The 20,504-nt window shown below is 38.4% G+C and overlaps 1 protein-coding gene across 3 annotated transcripts in view; it reads left to right on the top strand.

The window, feature by feature from the left end:
- fcho1 (FCH and mu domain containing endocytic adaptor 1) overlaps positions 1–20,504 on the top strand; it is a 48,018-nt gene that overhangs the window by 7,961 nt on the left and 19,553 nt on the right. For 2 of the 3 annotated variants that reach the window (XM_077224313.1, XM_077224311.1), the window contains exons 2-5: positions 5,068–5,119; positions 13,881–13,972; positions 19,399–19,473; positions 20,081–20,222. In XM_077224313.1, coding sequence (XP_077080428.1) covers positions 5,087–5,119; positions 13,881–13,972; positions 19,399–19,473; positions 20,081–20,222 — 342 coding nt within the window. In that variant the 5' untranslated portion in view covers positions 5,068–5,086. Of the gene's footprint in view, positions 1–2,512; positions 2,578–5,067; positions 5,120–13,880; positions 13,973–19,398; positions 19,474–20,080; positions 20,223–20,504 lie in introns of those variants that run through there. The other variant, XM_077224312.1, reaches the window with a different exon arrangement.

Genomic DNA, 20,504 nt, shown 5'->3' with positions numbered 1-20,504 from the left:
TATTGTGTCTAAAATGTAAGTTACTGAATTTTAACTTGTTCAATTAACTGTTCTATGTAAGCAATATCACACTCTCTCAGTTGCGCTGTTGTTAGTAATAATGCTGATATTTAGAGCAATGACACTCTTGCTCAAATGATATTGCTTAATAATCATGTTTATTTCTATATTATTAAATACCTTGGTATATGAAGGTGGTAATCATTCAGTAACATGGTCTGTATGATATTATAACAGATTATTTTGTGTAAATTAAATATTACTTCTAACATTTTATAGGGACTATTTGATAATGAGGAAATAACAGAAGGGGCTTCTGCAGCAAAAGCCCCAGAATGTCCACAAAAATCCCCCAAATGTATTTGTAATCACATCAAGTCAAGTTCTGGGCATTTTGATGAAGCTCTGATGCAGAGATAGAGACAGGCTTGCTAAAGTGGGTGGGGGATTGGGCATTGCACTGCCGAAGCTTGCTGCAAAAACCCATCTGACAGGAAATGTTCTCAGCTCATTTTCTTTGCCAATGCAGGTGAGGAAGGACACACAAATACACTCTCTGATTCACACTTATCCACACGATAACACATATTAGAAGCTGAATTCACCAAACAGCCATAGCTCATGTTCATCTTTCTTGTTCATCAGGGATTTTGATGTAAGTAATATAATTTCTTAAAAATGTATTTTAGGCCACTGTCAGTTGGTTAGCTCCCTTTCATTTCTTTACTAATGTGCCCTTGGCCCTGAAGTAAAGCGTGCCCTCTTCCTCATTTTGAGTTTCACTCCCCTCACACACACTTAGTGTCACACTCATAAAATCACTCTCTGACTTTAACAGATGGGGCTTTAGTAGCCGAGCAGGATGTCTACTGTTGATTCTTGCACCTTACGAAGCTTCGGATAGAAAGAGAGAGAATAGAGATCAGCGTCTCCCTTCTGAGCTGCATCTGCCAATAACGCTCTAACAATCCTCTCAGTCACAGCAAAGTGAGAAAGGGAGAGATTGAATTGATGCTGAGCGTTGTCATTTTAATTCTGCCAGAGAGTAATGAGGATCACTTAGTGGTTGTGTGCTTTACTTTTAAGCTCCTAATTTTTCCTGGCACCCTATCTGTTTTTTCATTCTGAAAAGCACTGGCTTTTTTATACTTATGATTAAATTAATTAATGTGACATGGCATGAGCAAGGATGGAAGATTTTAAATCTCCTATTTTTTTTTATTTTTGGGGGGTGACTCCTGACTCCTGTGCTGGCTAAGCAAAGTGCAAATGAGATGAATGTGAATGCTAATGGATGGATTAGTAAAGACGTCTTTAGAGAAACCAGCTACTATTAACAGTATGCTGGTCCTAAAAGACTCACTGAGCACCAGATGGATCCTCCAGAACTCACTCCACAGTGACCACCGAATCAGCTAGGAGGCTTATAGTCTTCAATGGAAAATTCGGCTGCCGGCGTCACTGTGTTTTGGTGCCAATGCCAAACCCAAAGGGTAGATTTGCCATGATCCCAAATGCCTGGAATGTAGTTATAGCTTGTTATTTTACCAAAACATCTCATTTATTTGTGTATATGCCATTAGTTGATAGTTACAAGCACGTATTAAGTGGATATTTTAATGGTTATAAGATTTTAGTATCGCTATATTATGTCTACAGATACATGGTTGACATAGACCTAATTACAGGGTATGAGAAGAAGCCAATCTTTAGAAATTCCTTCTAGTCCCAGTTGGATCGTATTCTTTCTCTGCCACATTACGCCCTGATGTCTGTTTGGAAATCTCTGAACCGGCGGGTGAGTCTTATTTTTGGAATGAGCCATGCTGCCAAGCTTGTGTCATCCATAGGGGTGTAAGGTTTGCCGAGTCGAGTTAATTAAAGGGGTGTGAGAGATGGATTGAGGGAGTAAGGCGTATGCATGAGTATTTCCCTGTCCATGAGAAGTTGTGCTGTGCAACGGCTGATGGTCGTCAACAGTGCCAAGAGAGTCCCGGCCGGCCAGAGAGAAGCCCTGTGGTCAGCACTCCGTGGGCTGTGGATCCTGCCAGCATCCAGCTCTCAGAAACATAACAGGAATCACACCTCCAACCGGCTCTCTGCTGGGCTCACGCCTAGCACCCACAAACACATCTACTCAAGGACAGAGCTGTCATTTTGGCAGTTGCATCACTGCTAATCTCTATAAAACATGTTTTTCAAGACCATACTCTGTAGACCAAAGATTTACTTTCAAATTAGTATTAGGTTTGGGGCTGGTCTTTTATGCTCACCAAGGGTACATTTATTTTATTAAAAATACAGTCAAAACAATAAGCCTCTCTTCTGATTGGCCTGTTGTTTTCTGAGTGACACATGGCCAGGCCAATCACAGGTAACTAGGGTCATGTATGCTGTAGCCTGCTGTGGCTTGGTGATGCTCACAGATAAGGTAAATAAAACACCTGTAATGATGGACATTGCAGAGGGAAATGTTATCCGGCCCTGTATGCTCGAGCCGGACTCAGAACCAGAATCGGCGACGACAAGAAACAACCAACCTCCTCAAACGCGCTTACAAAAGGATGTTTCAGAATAGTTATCAATGTTTTTTTTGTTGTTTGTTTTTTGCTTTCGGCTTTATTGTAAGAGTATTATAATTACCATTACATCAATCCTGTTCACAGATTTAAAGTTAACGCTAATTTAAACTGTCTGTAAACAAACTCAGACTTTTGAAATAACGTTACCCATGCAAGTACACTAAACGTTAGTTTCTGTTAGCAAAACAAAAGACACAGAGACTGAGTGAACTCAATCTCACCGTCTTTTTTAACTCAATAAAAACAACAGGATAGGAAAACAAACAAAATATTTTGTCTGGTTTCCAACAGATATTCTATCAAAGCTTGTGGCAACCATAGACTGTACAAAAAAACTCGTCAGCATCAACTTAGCAACACATTAGTGTTGCATATCCGTTTACAAACTATAATTTTAGATTATGCTGGGTCCATAATGTAACATAAAATGTGTTAGAAGTTTATGTGCAGAACAAACAGTTTAGATCGAACTAAATTGCTGTAGTATTTCCGAATAAATAAACATTAGCCACTGGTCTCTTATATTAAAGGGTAACTAAACACTAAAACAACTTTTTTTAGTTAATGATCTGTGAGAATGGACCTTCATAAATGCTGTTCACTGATTACAGTACATTTTTTGACATTTGGGTTTAAAGTGTTTTAATTCTACAATATATGGTTTAAAAACGTCTGAGTGCTGCCCTCTTCAGGTTGAACGGTGGCTACTGCAGTTGAATTTTCCTATTGGTGGTTCGTGACGTAGGCAGGTTCCATACAAAGAGATGCATCTCAGGTGCACGCCCCCCTCCGCTGGGCTCTGCCCACTTTTCCAGCATTTTTCAAATATTGCCAGTGGGTGGAGTCAGGCTCTGACCAGGGGTTTAGTTACCCTTTAATGTTGTTCGGAAGCCTGTGCAATGGTGTAGTTTCCTGACATCCATCGACTGAACAGCATTTTCTTGCCAATTGTCTTTTTTGTTGATCAGCAATGGCATGGATGAGATGTTGGGGTTGGGCAAAAGGAGTGAGGGACGCTGGGCAGTGCTCGGGGTGGTGACTGAAGGTGGTGACTGAGATGTTCTGACATCACATTTTTACGGAAGTCACAACGGCTTGTGAAAAGGCACAGCTACTTTATGCAGGCTGTCTGCATTTGTCTGTGGATTGACTGTTTTGAAACTTAGGCTATATGGTAGTTACATAGCCCCTAGACCTCTGCTATCATGAAAAAAGCCAGGAAATTTCGATTTTGACAATATGGGACCTTTAAAGGATTTAACCTGGCTGCTGTCAGGAAGGATCCTCATTATGAGCCCCAGGTGTTGTGCGGTAGGCTGCTGGTCAGAAAGCAGGAACACAAACCTGCCAATATAGTGACACTGGACTGGAAATGCCCGTCACATTTTGAGAGCCAGCAGTCACTGCCAGGATGTGTTTATGAAAGACTGAGGAAAGAAGAAGATAGAGAAGAGGATGGTTGTGTGTGTGTGTGTTTGTGCGTGTGTGTGCAATGAGAGAGGGTGTATTACAGAAAAGCATTCTGTAGTGACTCAGCTCTTTGCACCTGTTGTCTTACCTCAGAGATGTTCAACCATCGTACACAGCTGCAGAATAGATGCATTCTGAAACATTACTCAGTTCAACTGATCTGACATCTTAACTTTCAACGGCTTTTCGTGGTTTTTTTAGCCCCTGACATTGTGAATGTTACATTTGATTTCACTGAATAGTGAAATGAATTCAGTGGGATGCTCAGGCTATTAGCTGAGGTGATGGTTTTATATTTCTTTGTTGGCTGACATTTACATTCACAAAGAGAAACTTCCGCAGTCATCTCAGTGTCATCTGCTCTGCTAGAGCACTGAGACATTGAAACCGAGTGTGTTTGTGTGTGCACCTCAGCGTGGGTTTGGTCTAATTAAAATTGCCTTGAGTTCCTGCCACTAGCCCCTGCAGGAGCCTGCTTTCATCAGCATTATCTGTCAGTCTGCTCTAACCTTGTTTTTGATTGTGTTTCTTGTTTCTTCCCCTGACTGTTCTCTGAAATGCATCCATTTAACAGGTTCACCTAGTCACATCTATTATCAGTTGATTATGAACGAAGAAAGACGACCACATCTTGTTTTAAAGATACCGAATTAGTCATTAGCCGGGTTTCCATTATAGAACATCATAAAACATTTTATAAATACATAATTGTACATGCTCATTTTTTTCCATTTAGATTAACTTTTCTGTCATTTAACGCTCACTTAGTTAATCTTTTAATAATTACTAATAATTTAATAACACTTTTAAATGTAATCTTTAGCAAACGGCTATTTATTAGTTATTGGCATTAAATATAAAAATGATTAGTTATATTTCTCTGAATATTAAACAGATAAGAGGAAAACATTTTACTATTCACAATTTTGCTGAGTTTTCTTAAAAATCAGTTTGGGGGAAAAAACACCTCTAAATATTATATCTGGGGGCATAACCCACGTCTTCTCTCTTTCAGAACTCTCTCGGAACAGTAAATGGAGATGGCGTATTTCAAGAACAATTTTTGGGTAAGTCTGTCACATTTCTTATGCATTGTGTTCTTTATGTTCTAGCTTTGAAGTAGTACAGTGCGAGCAAAAGTTTACTCAGCGTATGTTTTATACGGTTGTCTTGTAAGGAGTTTGGGATTCATATGCTGACTGATTCTGTCACATCGTTGAAAGTAAGAAGGAAGGATAGCGAGAGAAAAGAACAAAGAGAGAGAAAAAAGTGTAAGAACAAAAGCAGAGGACCAGGACTTTGTCAGCTTTCCCATGAGGACAGCCGTGCTCTGCACTTTCCACACACCTGGCAGGGCTATTTCAGGTGCGTCCTACTTTAATACCTAGCCTGCCCCTCTCAAAGAACGAGGAAGAAGAGAAGAAAAGCAAGCCAGAACATTCATGATCGCAACTGAATGAAGGCCACATTACAACAGTACAGAAGCCTTCCTACCAGATAAAGACCTCCATATGTTAGAGAAGCTTACAACATCTGTGCCATCAAATTAGTTTTGTTTGATAAGTAGTAAAGTGGCATTTAAATGTCATGTTAAAATAAACAACATACAGTGATTGGTTCCCTCCTGTTTAAGCTGATCGCCCCTTCTCTCATTTGTAGTCTTGACTGGAGTTTTATTTTTGAGTTCATCTACTGTGTTCTGTTTGGTTGCACTTTCTGGTCTGCTGACCAGTTTTGGCCAGGTCATGTGATTGTCCGGCTTTGTGTCGCAGGATTGTGGTAGATGCAGAGACCTCCTCTATTGTGTTGTGTTCCTACACAAAGCTGCTGTAAAACACCCCCCAAAACTCCCAAGCATCCATGCAGAACTATTATTCACGAAAAACAGTTTTTAAAGTCAACATAAAATCAAATTGGCCTTTCACAAGTTCACACTTACATATAATAAATAGAGTAAAGGTTATTCGTATTTGGCGTGCTGTCCGAGTTGAGGGCGCCGAGCTCGGAATTTGGCCTGAACCCAGAGTACTCCCCCATCCCAGGTTGGGATAGGAATAGATAGAAGTGAGGAGATGGGGTGGTGGAGGGATGCTGGATAACTGTCAAGGAACAGAAGTAAGCCTGCTGTGTGTGTATATATACCTCTATCTTGTTAATTGAGTTGGTTACTGAATGTGTTAATTAGGTTAGTTATCTGAAGATGCTCCTTTAATACTTTGAACTTTTAATACACAGTTTTGGTCTTTTTGTGCATGATTCATCAATGCATGTTGTACCGAAGAACTGTCATTAGAATTCATCAGATTAATCAGTTAATTCATTTTAAAGTCATTTTTAGTTTTATAAAATTAGTTCCTTTTTTGGTTGATGGAACGAAATTTCAACCTGAATTTCAACCAATGAGTGCCGGCGGTGTTTCAGGAGGAGAGTAGTGACAATGTAATCAATTCCTGATGGGTAAATGTCTTACACTACATTATTTTTTTTTTAATATATAGAAATGCATCAGATTACAGAACACATTACAAATACTGATTCATGTTACCTTTAAAGAAATTAATTGTCATTCTAGTGTGTGTGTGTGTGTGTAATATGTTCATAATTGTGTGTGTTTGTCTTGTTGTGTGCGTTCTTCCTGCTCTGACTGTTTCTTCAGCACTGAATAAAAACACCTGTGTGAAAAGACTGAAACGACACATTTGGGTAATTACTGAAAATGCATGATTAATTAAGTCTCCGAGAGGGAATTCACAATCGCAGTGATTAAGCACATTCCTTATTTAGCTCATACGTCTCTTCATCCTTACAACTGTCTTCAATCTGTTTTCTCCTCAGATGGAAAACAGGGCGTTCAGCAGACTGTCGTCTCACAACAGAGAGCTCATTTAGCAGCCTAATCAGTTCATTTATTTTCACTCTTACTGTTCTTTTTAATTCTGCGAGCTTGGATGTAGATTTTTTAGTCTCACATTAAAGTTTTCGTGAAGCTTTGCAAGATGAGGGTTTATTAGAAAATTGTTAAATGCGTGACCTTAGCTCTACAAAGCATGCATTTTCTCGCATTTGCCAGTGAAAATTATTTTGGCCACACCAGTGCGAGTGAAATATGCCACCTAAACCTCATGAATTTATCTAGTACTATTTATCTTATTTATTTAGATTATATGCAGATTACCTTTCACACTGAGATTGGCAGATTGACTGCTTTTTGTCGGTTTCCATCCAAATTAGAACGTTTTTTTAAATTCTTCTATGGACACATGCATGGACGTTTTTCTCCATCGTTCTCATAGTGTTGTGCTTTTATAATTAATGTTTGATGTGAAAGTAATGTATAGTGTGTGAATATTAGTTTCATCGTTAATTTGGTCATGGATTAGTAACCTTCTGAGAGTGTCCAGACAAGTAAAGGTATAATTAAGAATTCAAAAATAAGGTTCATGAATATTTATTATTCAAAACATAAGCCATGCCTTTATAAGAGTAGAATTTGTTAATTAGTTACCTGATTAGAACACACTTAACAGTGTCTTCCTTTCAGCATATAAATTATGCCTACTGAGCAAATCATTATTTTTCCCTGTTCATTTGGGTTTGGGGTCATGATCCATCAGTTTCCACTGTCATAGAGAGGCTTTTTTGTCTTGTGCATGTAATCAGCAAATAGCCTAGCTGTAGCTCCCTCCAGTAGTCAACACGAAGCACGAGGTCTTGGTTAAAAACGGGGTTTTATTTCTACAACATATCATATCAACCCCGTTTTTAACCAAGACCTCGTGCTTCGTGTTGACTACTGGAGGGAGCTACAGTGAGAACTCGTAGGCTGCTTTCTACTTAAGAGGGGCTAAATCTCAAAGTCTTTTTCCTTGTCTTCTTTTACTCGGATAATATACATTTAGATATCTTTATATTCTTAATATTTACTTATCTCAGAGAGCTCTTGCGATGCTATGTTTTAGCTCTACACTTCAGGTGTTTTTTCCTATTAGTTACGTGCGGACACAAAATTGGCGCTAATTAGTTCCGCTTCTACGATCTATTATTTTTTCAGGTAGGAACCAAAAAACAGTAACAAACCCAACTAAAACTGTGAGGCAGTTACACTAGCATTTCATAAAAAAACAACTTTTTTTATCCTCAGAGAACAGAAGTCAGAGAATTCCTCAAGTTAATGTATGGCCCTGTCTCCATTTCCAATTCAAGATAAACATCACTGATACACTATAATAATAATAATACATTTTATTTATATTGCGCTTTTCTTATACCCAAAGCACTACAACAAGTACAGTACAAAAGTTGATCCATAAAAAAAAAAGATTCCAACAACAGGAAGAATACAATATACATCCAGTGTCTCCAATTAAGACACTATATATCTGTCTTATTGTCCCACTCGTGTTATTTAATCAAGACTTGTCTAGATAAAGGTAAAAGAGAGGAGGATGAAATACTTCAGGTCAGGCAATGATTTCCCTCTTTCTCACTTAAAAGCTAATGCAGTTATTCATCACAGGTGACAGGACTGGGCCGTGTGTGTGTGTGTGTGTGTGTGTGTGTGTGTGTGTGTGTGTGTGTGTGTGTGTGTGTGTGTGTGTGTGTGTGTGTGTGTGTGTGTGTGTGTGTGCTAACCATAATGCACAGTCAGCAGTATGTCCTTTACATCCCCTTTGGTGGGAATTCTGGGAAATTAGCAAATAATCAAATATCCAACTTACACATTGTTATGAACAATCTCATCCGAGATTCTGATGAAGATAAAAATGATGATGAAAAAGAAAAGAAATTCACGGAGTATTATTTTGATTCGGTTCTGAAATTTGTGACTTTATTTGATTCAATTTAGATTCATTCTATTTCAAATTATTTATTAAAACATTCTCTCTCTTGTAATGCTCTAATTTATACAGAGCAGTATTTCAAATAGATTCAAATCATTCTTCTTTCATAAAAGAATCAACTCATAAGAGCCATTTGTTTCAGGAATCAGATGGGCAGCGCTGTACATACAAGTTTTCACACAGCCAAACTAGAGTTCTATAAATGATAGATCTTGGGACTTTAAGAATTGATGTTGAGCAAGAAGAAAATCACGCAGTCCTTCTCCTTCTTGAGCCATGGTGAACTCATCAACTTGCACTGACACTAGAATGTGAAATGTTTTTTTAGGGACTACTATGTTCTGTTCTGTTGCTTGTCTTTTGTGTGTGTTTATTGGGTCTCACATGACTGCCTCATTGCCCCAAGCATCATGACACTGGAACTCCCTGCAATCTTCTAATTACAACTTCCATGAGACATGACTTATTCATCAAACTCCATATTAGACCTCATTCCAGGGGATTCTTACATGCTGCTTGTGTTTACAGCATAAGGTTAATTAAAATCAAGTGAGACTGGTTAGTTCTGCTGTCTAACACAGGTTATCATTGTGAGGTGGTGCTGTTGGATGTTCAGCCTCATGCTCAGACTGACTTTCAAAAGAGAAACACATAGTTTCAATTTAAGTTGAAATGACTCCTGAATAGATTTTTAAACCCTTTTCAGAATATAGCTCTCAACATTAATGACTTAACACATTACAGATTTTAGGGAATCCAGCTCTCTAAAAACTTTTAAAGTCCCCCTGTGGTGAAAATCAAGCTTTTAAAGGGATAGTTCACCCAAAAATGAAAATTCGGTCAGTATTGACTCTCCCTCATGTTGTTCCAACCCCGTAAGACCTTCGTTCATCTTCGGTACACGAATTAAGATATTTTTGATGAAATCTGAGAGCTGGATCACTCCTCCATACTAGTCCATAGGCTTCTTCAGGGATTGAAACTTGCCAGCCACGAAAAGTTATTAAAGACATCGTTAAAATAGTCCAAGTGACTACAGTGGCTCAATCTTAAGTTTATCAAGCAACGAGAATACTTTTTGTGCGCAAAAACAAACAAAAATAACGACTTTATTTCAACTATTAATTTCCTTCTCTTTGGGCCTCTAGTCAGTTAAACTAGTGTAATTGCGTAGAGCTACGTCACACGTAGCCTCACTATTGGCCGACGCTGGTCATGTGGGTGATGTGTGTGACGTACAACAACAGATCGTACGCTGTTAAACTAGTGAACTGACTCGAGGCCCACAGAGAAGGAAATGAATAGTTGAAATAAAGTCGTTATTTTGGGGTTTTTTTGCGAACAAAAAGTATTCTCGTCGCTTGATAAACTTAAGATTGAGCCTCTGTAGTCACTTGGACTATTTTAACGATGTCTTTAATAACTTTTCGAGGCCGGCAAGTTCAATCACTGAAGAAGCCTATGGACTAGTATGGAGGAGTGATCCAGCTCTCAGATTTCATCAAAAATATCTTAATTCGTGTTCCGAAGATGAACGAAGGTCTTACAGGGTTGGAACAACATGAGGGTGAGTAAATACTGACAGAATTTTCATTTTTGGGTGAACTATCCCTTTAATGTTGTTTATATGTCTATGTGGTGTTTTTAATATGCTTTACGACCATGTGCAAATTCATAAGTCAACACCATTGCTGAGTATTTTCTCCTTAAAACTACGGTGAACCAAAGACAGTCTCAAAAACACGGTTTGAAATCGCTGGTCTATGACGTCACAAACTACATTGTAACCAATCACGTCAAAGTGGCGGCGGGCTTTAGCATATCATTAACAGCAAACTAGCAGGCGAGTCTTGAAAGAAACCAGGTTATCCCAGTATATTTTTCTTTTGATATGAAAAATCAGGTAGATTTAGCAATATAGCAAGTGTATGATGGATATTACGATGTTATGATGAACCTCCTTTACCTCCTTGTGTTTCCTTTACCTCAGGAAGTTGGCCGAGTGAATCTCTGAGCCGGTGGCGTGAGTGGAGGCGGGGCTAGTTAGCATATTTACATTTTGTGTCATAATGCATTTTATATGTACTAATTTTGTCGTCTTTTATTAAAGTGGATTTCATTTTTAATCTTATATTATTGTTTTTTTTATTTATTTTCATGTTGATTCTTATTGTAATGCTTGTAAAGCACTTTAAGATGCTTTTCTTGTGTGAAAGGTGCTATACAAATATGTAATATATTAGTGTTAATGCATTTTTTATTACAATATTTTATTTATTTATAGTATTTATAATACTTCACTTCCTTAGAGGAGAGGTCAAGAGAGGACCTTTAACAGTCCTAGGCCTTGTGATGAACAAGACAGAATACTTCAGTCCTTCTCTAGCACTGACACACACACGTATCGTATGCCCCTCACCTTATGGAATGAGCTGTCATGTGTCTCCCGCTATCTCACAGTTTCCAGGGGAACCCTGTCGCTTTAGCAACCGCTATCTTGGTAGGAGACACGTTAATACCGAGCGGATTGGAGTTCCTCTTTCAACACCTGCAGCTCTGCTTAATGTAATCGAAACCGTCCGCTTATGTTTTGTTTCTCACTCCCTGTCTGTCATGCTCTCTTCAAACATAAAGCGTCCTCTGTGGCGGCATCACGTTAGATAAGGTGAATGGCAGATACTGCTGTATGCTTTGCAAATGAACTTCAGGGAATGAAGCTATGAAAGAACAGACTGTCAACAGATGGGCCGTCATTCCATTTACTTTCACCACTGAATTCTGACTGAGGAATCCAGGGAAAAACACTGTCTGTTTCAGCCTGATAGTTGTTTACCGTCCTGTATATAAAAAGAAAGAGGGAAGTGAGAGAAAGAGGCAGAATAGAGTGAGAGAAGGAAAGATGGCTTTAGAAGGGGTGCTGTTGTACTTGCGTTGTGCGGGCAGAGCAGAGAGAATCATGGGAGATCAGCTTTCCAAAGAGGTCAGGTTTCAACAAGCATACTGGCCACACAACAAACATCAGCTGTTGTTTTTCTTTTTGTTTTAACATTGAAATTACATGTTGGTTGCAACTGGTCCATTTGGTCCAAGTGTTTTTTTGTGACCAGGGTTCTTTAAACAGCAATATACTGTGAACATGCACAGCCTAAAAGACTGAAACTAAACACCAGAAGGGTCCATGGGTAACTGAGACCTAGTATGTATTTGACTATAGTGCCACAAGAACATAAAGAATAAAGTGAACCCCCCTTTTTTAGCAACCATTGTTTTTTTTTCATATAGGGATTTCAAATAGTTTTTCCAATAACATCTTTAACTTAACCACAACATTTGATTCAAAGTATCTGATTTGGATCAGTTCTCTTTTGGCACTTCAGCTCACCATAGAATAGTAGCAGCTCTCTGATTGGCCAAAATCTATTTGTATAACCTCTCCTTTTCCCTGTGAGAAACAAAAGCTTGACCTCTGACCTGTTTTTTTTGTATGATCTGCATTTTTTTTAAAACTGAATATTTACAGCTGATTTCACCATAGAACATAACAAATCTGCTGTTTATAAACACAAATGTGTAAAATAGACCTCAAAACAATTACAATTTTGTTCAATGTCACAAATGTCTAGAATTCAAATATACCAAATTCAAATTCAAACTATAAATAAAATGTACAAAAGTCTAATTCATTTTCTAGTCTTATAAATAACAGCTTGTTGACTTGTAGCTCACCAGTTTTTCACTTTCTTAATGAGATCTAAAAAGATTCAGTTTAGACTTAAAGTTCCCCTGTGGTGAAAATCAAGCTTTTAATGTGGTTGATATGTCTATGTGGTGTTTTTAATATGCTTTAAGACAAACCATGTGCAAATTCAACAACAGTCAACACCATTGCTGAATATTTTCTCCTTAAAACTGCAGTGAACCAAAGACAGTCTCAAAAACGCAGTTTGAAATCGCTGGTGTTTCTGACGTCACAAACTACCTTGCAACCAATCATGTCAATGTGTGATTGTCAACGAGTGAGTGGAGGCGGGGTCATTTGCATATTCATAGAACCGCTGCCGCATCTATTAAATGAGGCAAGGGTGTAGAGTTACATTCAAGCTATTTTAAGGCAAGAATTTTTTTTCAAGGAAAAAACTTTTTAAATATGGAATTTTGGTAATCAAAGATGAGGGCTAAAACTATTGACTACAGGAGGACTTTAAGTAAGTGTAAAAAATTTAAGAGAGGACTCATTTGTTCAAATGTCTTTATCTGCAATACTCGTACTTGACATCAACATAATGGTTCTGTAACTTCTTTCTCTCTCTCTCCTTTGTTGAAAGAAAGGGGGCTATTTTTATACTTGCTAACTTTGACCGCAGGATGTGCTGTTACTTTGTTCCAAAGGTTATCATCTGAGGATCTCCCCTACTGGGCCTTGGCCTTTGAGGGAAGTCTGGGAGAAGTGTTGTGCTCCTTGCTCACGTGGCATGTTTTGCACACACTTCAGTACTAATCTTTTGTTGTTGTATTTTCACTACACCAGACATCCCACCCTACAGAAACTCATTTCCGAAAGTTAGCGTGCTATATTGTATTATATTATTTGTATGATTCTTTTTTTAATCATACAAATTAAGTATGATAAAAGTATTATTTCCTTAAAAATATGTATTTCTGTAAATGACTGTCGAGATTCTCAGTTGTGTATTTCACAACCAGAGGGATGCGGGTTTGGAGTGCAGATTTTTATTTATTCTTTCTCTTGGTTTATTGTAGGTCTCCCTGACTCTCATCTTTTATGTGTTCTGCAAATGATGAGAAGTTTGTTTAGAAATACTGAGAATCAGTACAAGCACATATTTTGTGCCTCCTGTGGCCAATGGCTCACAATCGACAGCCCAGTCTTCCAAGTTCCTCTTGCTATTTTTATTTTGACACATTCTAATGATTCTGCACACACTACATGAATGTGCCTTATGCTGGTGTTTTTGTTTGTTCACAGGGAGAGAAGAATGCAGGTTTTGACGTTCTCTACCATAACATGAAGCATGGACAGATCGCCACCAAAGAGTTGGCTGAGTTCGTGCGCGAGAGGTGAGGTGTTGTTTTTGGAGGAGTTGTCATGGTGATGGGAAGGAGGGGTGAAATGGTGTAACTGGTACTGACAGGAATGTGGCGTGGAATTGTTTTCTACTCCTCAATTCTTGTGTTTGTAACTCAGCTGTAGCTGTTGTATTTTTGATAAGTTACATCAAAAGTGGAATATTCATGTTAAAATATTTTGATAATATCCCTTTACGTTATGCTGTATTATACTGTACGTTGTTACTGTCATATTTGATTTTATTGTATCTGAGGAAAGTAATGTTACACTCTTACATTACACTACATTACTTTATCTTATTTAATGTGACAGATGTATTATCTGATCATATTAAGGTATGTCACGTTATTCTGCGTTGTTAAAAGAGATGTTTTGTCTTATTTGATCTTATGTGATGTTAGATTACATTTTTCGACTTTATTTTTTGTTAGTGGTTTTTTTGTCTTATTGTATATTGTTGCATTACATTGTTACATTATGTTACATTAATGTGTTTTATCTTATTTGATTTATTGTACCTTACATATTGCTGTTTTCCTTTGCTGTTACATTTTTTGTGTAATGTTTTGTCTTATCATACAGTAAAATGTTATATTATGTTATGCTACATTACATTACTGTAATGTTTTCTTATTTGATCTTGTTATATAATGTTACATTATGCTACATAATATTATGATATAGTCTTATTTGAACTGATCATGTGATGTTAAATTAGAGCTTAGATTCTCTGCCCGAGCCCGACCCGACCCGACCCGCGGGCCGGGCTGGGCCGGGCCGATAGTTCCCGCCACTATGCTCGGGTCGGGCCGGGTCGGGCCCATGATCAAGCACATCACGTGTCACGCGCAGCGTCTCCTCCACTCCCACGCTGTGCTGTAACGTTAGGCCTATTGTGTAGCTTAAGTGCAACATGGAGCTTGAAGAAGGAAAGAAAAAAATTAAAACAGGAAAATTAACTTTGAGCAAGTATGAAGGAAAGTCGGAGGTATGGAAATATTTTAAACTAGCCGTGGGCAGTGACAACATATGTGCTGGCTTTGTTGCAAGTGCGGCGCGCTGCTAGAGAGTCTGTACGTGTTGTAGCCATTAAATAAGCGCATTTAGTTTCATATTTATTAAAATATTATAATGTTATTTTTTTCCATCTATGTTGATTATGAAAGTGAACAGAGTAGATAGGAGGATGCGCAATATCAGGAGACATGGAGTGGTTCAGGCATGATTTTGAACACTTCATTATGTTTTGTTTTGTAGAAAGCCTTTCTTTAAAGTGAATTTCGTTTTGTATAAAATGTATCTTAATTTTGATAAATTTTTCAGCAACCAATTGCCTGGATTTAATAAATAAGCAGCAAATATAGCAGACAATAATCATGATATGGAGGCGCCGAAGAGCCGCGGTCACCATAGCACGTGTACTAAAGCCATCTCATCATAAATTAAATCAATTCTGCACGCTTGTCACCGAATTTACAAATTCACATCTTGCTTGTTGCACGCACACATATGTCGAAATAACATTATTAATAATAATGAATCTTTAAGAATATTTGATTGAATGCTGAATGTTGTGCTTGTTCAATTTAATACAATGAAAACTTTCGTTGTGATAATTAAAATAATTGAATATTAAATATTAAGTGGCCAATTTTTGCACATTTATTAATAGTATTTATACAATATATATATATATATATATATATATATATATATATACAGGTCCTTCTCAAAAAATTAGCATATTGTGATAAAGTTCCTTATTTTCCATAATGTAATGATAAAAATTAAACTTTCATATATTTTAGATTCATTGCACACCAACTGAAATATTTCAGGTCTTTTATTGTTTTAATACTGATGATTTTGGCATACAGCTCATGAAAACCCAAAAATCTAAAAAAATTAGCATATTTCATCCGACCAATAAAAGAAGTGTTTTTAATACAAAATAAATGTCAACCTTCAAATAATTATGTTCAGTTATGCACTCACTCAATACTTGGTCGGGAATCCTTTTGCAGAAATGACTGCTTCAATGTGGCGTGGCATGGAGGCAATCAGCCTGTGGCACTGCTGAGGTGTTATGGAGGCCCAGGATGCTTCGATAGCGGCCTTAAGCTCATCCAGAGTGTTGGGTCTTGCGTCTCTCAACTTTCTCTTCACAATATCCCACAGATTCTCTATGGGGTTCAGGTCAGGAGAGTTGGCAGGCCAATTGAGCACAGTAATACCATGGTCAGTAAACCATTTACCAGTGGTTTTGGCACTGTGAGCAGGTGCCAGGTCGTGCTGAAAAATGAAATCTTCATCTCCATAAAGCTTTTCAGCAGATGGAAGCATGAAGTGCTCCAAAATCTCCTGATAGCTAGCTGCATTGACCCTGCCCTTGATAAAACACAGTGGACCAACACCAGCAGCTGACATGGCACCCCAGACCATCACTGACTGTGGGTACTTGACACTGGACTTCAGGCATTTTGGCATTTCCTTCTCCCCAGTCTTCCTCCAGACTCTGGCACCTTGATTTCCGAATGACATGCAAAATTTGCTTTCATCCGAAAAAAGTACTTTGGACCACTGAGCAACAGTCCAGTGCTGCGTCTCTGTAGCCCAGGTCAGGCGCTTCTGCCGCTGTTTCTGGTTCAAAAGTGGCTTGACCTGGGGAATGTGACACCTGTAGCCCATTTCCTGCACACGCCTGTGCACGGTGGCTCTGGATGTTTCTACTCCAGACTCAGTCCACTGCTTCCGCAGGTCCCCCAAGGTCTGGAATCGGTCCTTCTCCACAATCTTCCTCAGGGTCCGGTCACCTCTTCTCGTTGTGCAGCGTTTTTTGCCACACTTTTTCCTTCCCACAGACTTCCCACTGAGGTGCCTTGATACAGCACTCTGGGAACAGCCTATTTGTTCAGAAATTTCTTTCTGTGTCTTACCCTCTTGCTTGAGGGTGTCAATGATGGCCTTCTGGACAGCAGTCAGGTCGGCAGTCTTACCCATGATTGCGGTTTTGAGTATTGAAACAGGCTGGGAGTTTTTAAAAGCCTCAGGAATCTTTTGCAGGTGTCTAGAGTTAATTGACAATCACAATATGCTAATTTTATGAGAAGGACCTGTATATATATAAAATTGCGCAGCTCCCCCCTGTCAATGGTCTAGCACCCATTCAGCACCTGCGTTAATAAATGATCTGGCGTCGCCCCTGGTTATAACAGCCCACGTATTAAAAATGATCGGGTTTAAATCGGGCTCGGGCTCATAATTACAGTTGATTGTGTCGGGCCGGGCCGGGCTCGGACACAACGTGCACGGGCTCGGGTCGGGTCGGGCTTGATTTTTTGGGCCCGATCTAAGCTCTATGTTACATTACATTTTGCTATGTTGTTGTGTTTTGTCTTATTATTATTATTATTATTATTATTATTATTATTATTATTATTACTATTATTATTATTAAATGTTGCATTGTTATCCTACTCTGATATTTTGTCTTATTAGTAATAACAGTAAATTATGCATAATTACAAGCAACAAACCTTAAACCAAACCCTAACCCTAATTATGTAGTAAGTACATGTTGTTAATTAATATTACTCAGTATTTAAAATGTAAAAAAATACTGTAACAAGGGTACCTTAAAATAAAGTGTAGACTGATATTACATTACAGTAACAACGCAACATAGCGCAGCATAATGTAATGCCATGACTGATAAAATTTTTGCCCAGTTTCACAGACAAGGTTTAAGCCTAGTCCCAGACTAATATTCATGTTTGAGCTGTTTTAACTGAAAGCAACTTGCACTGACATAATCTTAAAATATGTCAGTGCCATTGTTTTGTCTCAAGATGCACACCAGTAATGTTTTTTAAGGCACATTTAAAAAAGGTTCTTAAATGTCCTGATTGAACTAAGGCCTAATCCTGGCTTAATCTAAGCCCTGTCTATGAAACCGGGCCTGTATGTAATCTTTTTTCATCTCTCTGTTCCATCACTTGCTTTCTCCACACCACAGTGCTGTCTTTCAGCACACAACACCCGAGTGTCAAAACACACTAACCTGAGAGGAGCAGAACAGTCAACAAAGTGCTCACAGTCCACCCATACACATCCACAAATGCAAGGCACTGCGGAAGTCAAAAATGCTTTGTGTATATGCAGTTGATGAAACGGATGAAGAAAGATCTATCGTTTCACCGTTCCACTGACAGCATATGTGGGACGTGTGAGCATTTCGTTTGGTCTGTAGTAGACACTTGAGTTGGAGCTAATTGCAATAATTACAATGAAAACTCCATAACGACTCTCTCATTCTGCAGAGAAAACAGAGACTATTTAGAGCTCCGCCAAGCCTACTGCCAACTTTCATAGTCTCTTCTATCCGTTATAATAGAGTTGGATGCAGGCACCCTCCGTCATGGACTAGAGGATTAAATTGTATTTTGTGTGAATGTGTGTGAGTGTGTGTGTGTGTGTGTGTGTGTGTGTGTGTGTGTGTGTGTGTGTGTGTGTGTGTGTGTGTGTGTGTGTGTGTGTGTGTGTGTGTGTGTGTGTGTGTGTGTGTGTGTTTGTGTGTGTGTGTGTGTGTGTGTGTGTGTTAGCGTTAGAAATCTGTCCAGGAAAGCCCTGGAGGAGAGTGCTGAGAAACTGAGAGAGACAAATGCGTCCCTGATAAAAGCATAGCTTGTGCAATAAATTACATGAATCAATTTTCCAAAAGGCCATTTTATATCCACTCAGGATATTGTGCCTCAAAGTGTCTCTGTTCCTTGAAGAATCTGACTTGACTGTCCCTACAGAAAGCAAAATTTCACTTATCATAAGATGATAAGGCCAACAATATAGCCCGGCGCACTGGTTTGGCATAATAATGACAACATGCTTTTTCCCAACAAAAAAGCTTGGGTTATCGAGAAGCCAGATCACACAGTGGTTGATAAGAAATATTTGGTGTTTTCAGCCGTGGCGTGGCTACTATGAACTTCTAGAGTTTTTTTCACTCTTGCATCAGTTTTTGTCCTGATGGTCCATGGTTTTCCATACAAAAACTGACCATGTATCCATACAGTAGAACAGTTATTACATTTATTAATTATTAAAATAATTGTAAATTCACATGGGCCTCCTTCAAAAAAAAATTCATATTTTGAATGTAATTGTTAAAAAAAAAATACTTTGGTAATAACACGTTACCACAGTAGTAACTATAGCATTTGGGCAGAGACTGGTCATTTTTTAAGGGTTCTACAGCATGATATTTTTTTCCTCAAATAAAAAAGGTGCATGTACCCAGCACTGAATAATTGTTTGTGAACTTTGAAGCATTAATGTTGGTGCTTAATCACTTTAGTGTGAAAGTATTTTTGCAAACTGATTACCTGCTGACACTTTGTGTGTGTTTGTGTTTGCATTTAAGGGCAGCCATTGAGGAGACTTACTCGAAATCCATGAGCAAACTCGCCAAGATTGCTAGCAATGGAAGCCCTCTTGGGTGAGTGATTTAATTGCTGAGCATTATGTGTTGAAAATCACCATTACCTTCTGATTTATGTCATCTGGAGAGGAACAAAACACTGAAAAGATTTCTATTGAAAAGAGTCCTGCTGCTGGCTTACATATACTTATCAGCAGGGAGATTCAAGTGAATTGCATGCAAGTATTTTTATTTTGTGCATGAGTATGTGGCTGTGTGTAATTGGAAAAAAAGTTATTGCTATGGTTAGCTCTTTCCTCTGCTTCCTTCATCTCACTTCCTGTCTGCACAAGCATGTGCTAGTTGTCAAAACAATCGTGCAGTGCTCTAACACTGTAAAAACTGACTTTGCAAAGATGCAAAGTTACCATAGAGTCAAATTCGTAAATAATTACGAGCATAAATACAAAGCTAATAGAAATGTAAACTTTTTATTTGGAAATGCAGTTTTTATATAAATTTTTTTTCCTATGAACTTTATGTTTGAAAAGAGGTAGACTTACAAAGACATGGAAACCTGTTGTTTTTCTAATACTGCTGTGCTGTAAAAAAAAAAAAACCAAAAAACTGAGCAGCTTATGCACTTCCATTCATCAGCATCTAACCTCCTGCTTCGCATTTCCAGCACGTTTGCCCCCATGTGGGACGTGTTTCGTGTGTCCTCGGACAAAGTGGCCCTCTGTCACCTGGAGCTCATGAGGAAGATGAATGACCTCATCCGTGACATCAGCAAGTACAGCGAGGAGCAGGTCAAAATTCACCGCAAGGTAAATAAAGGGCTTTTTAAATGGATAGAATCTTTGCACATGCCTTTGATAAATAACTGGCTTATGTCCCCTCAATTGTGCATTGCTGTTTTGTTTTTCATTAAGTGTCCCCCACAATATTTCCGATCCCCTGCAGTTCTTCAGACTGATGTGAATGAGTGCATTGAGTTAAAATCTTGATTGTAGGGTACAACGGGGTTAAACTTGCACCAGGGTAAAAGTGACTTTGATTTTATTTTCCTCTAAACCAGCACAAAAACTTGCAGCAACACTTTACAAAAC

The sequence above is a fragment of the Siphateles boraxobius genome, unplaced genomic scaffold (assembly GCF_051911475.1).
Source record: "Siphateles boraxobius isolate OS27281-9 unplaced genomic scaffold, OSU_SipBor_1 9, whole genome shotgun sequence".
Classification (NCBI taxonomy): domain Eukaryota; kingdom Metazoa; phylum Chordata; class Actinopteri; order Cypriniformes; family Leuciscidae; genus Siphateles; species Siphateles boraxobius.
The sequence above is the reverse complement of the archived record's forward strand: the minus strand, read 5'-3'. Positions and strand labels throughout refer to the sequence as shown.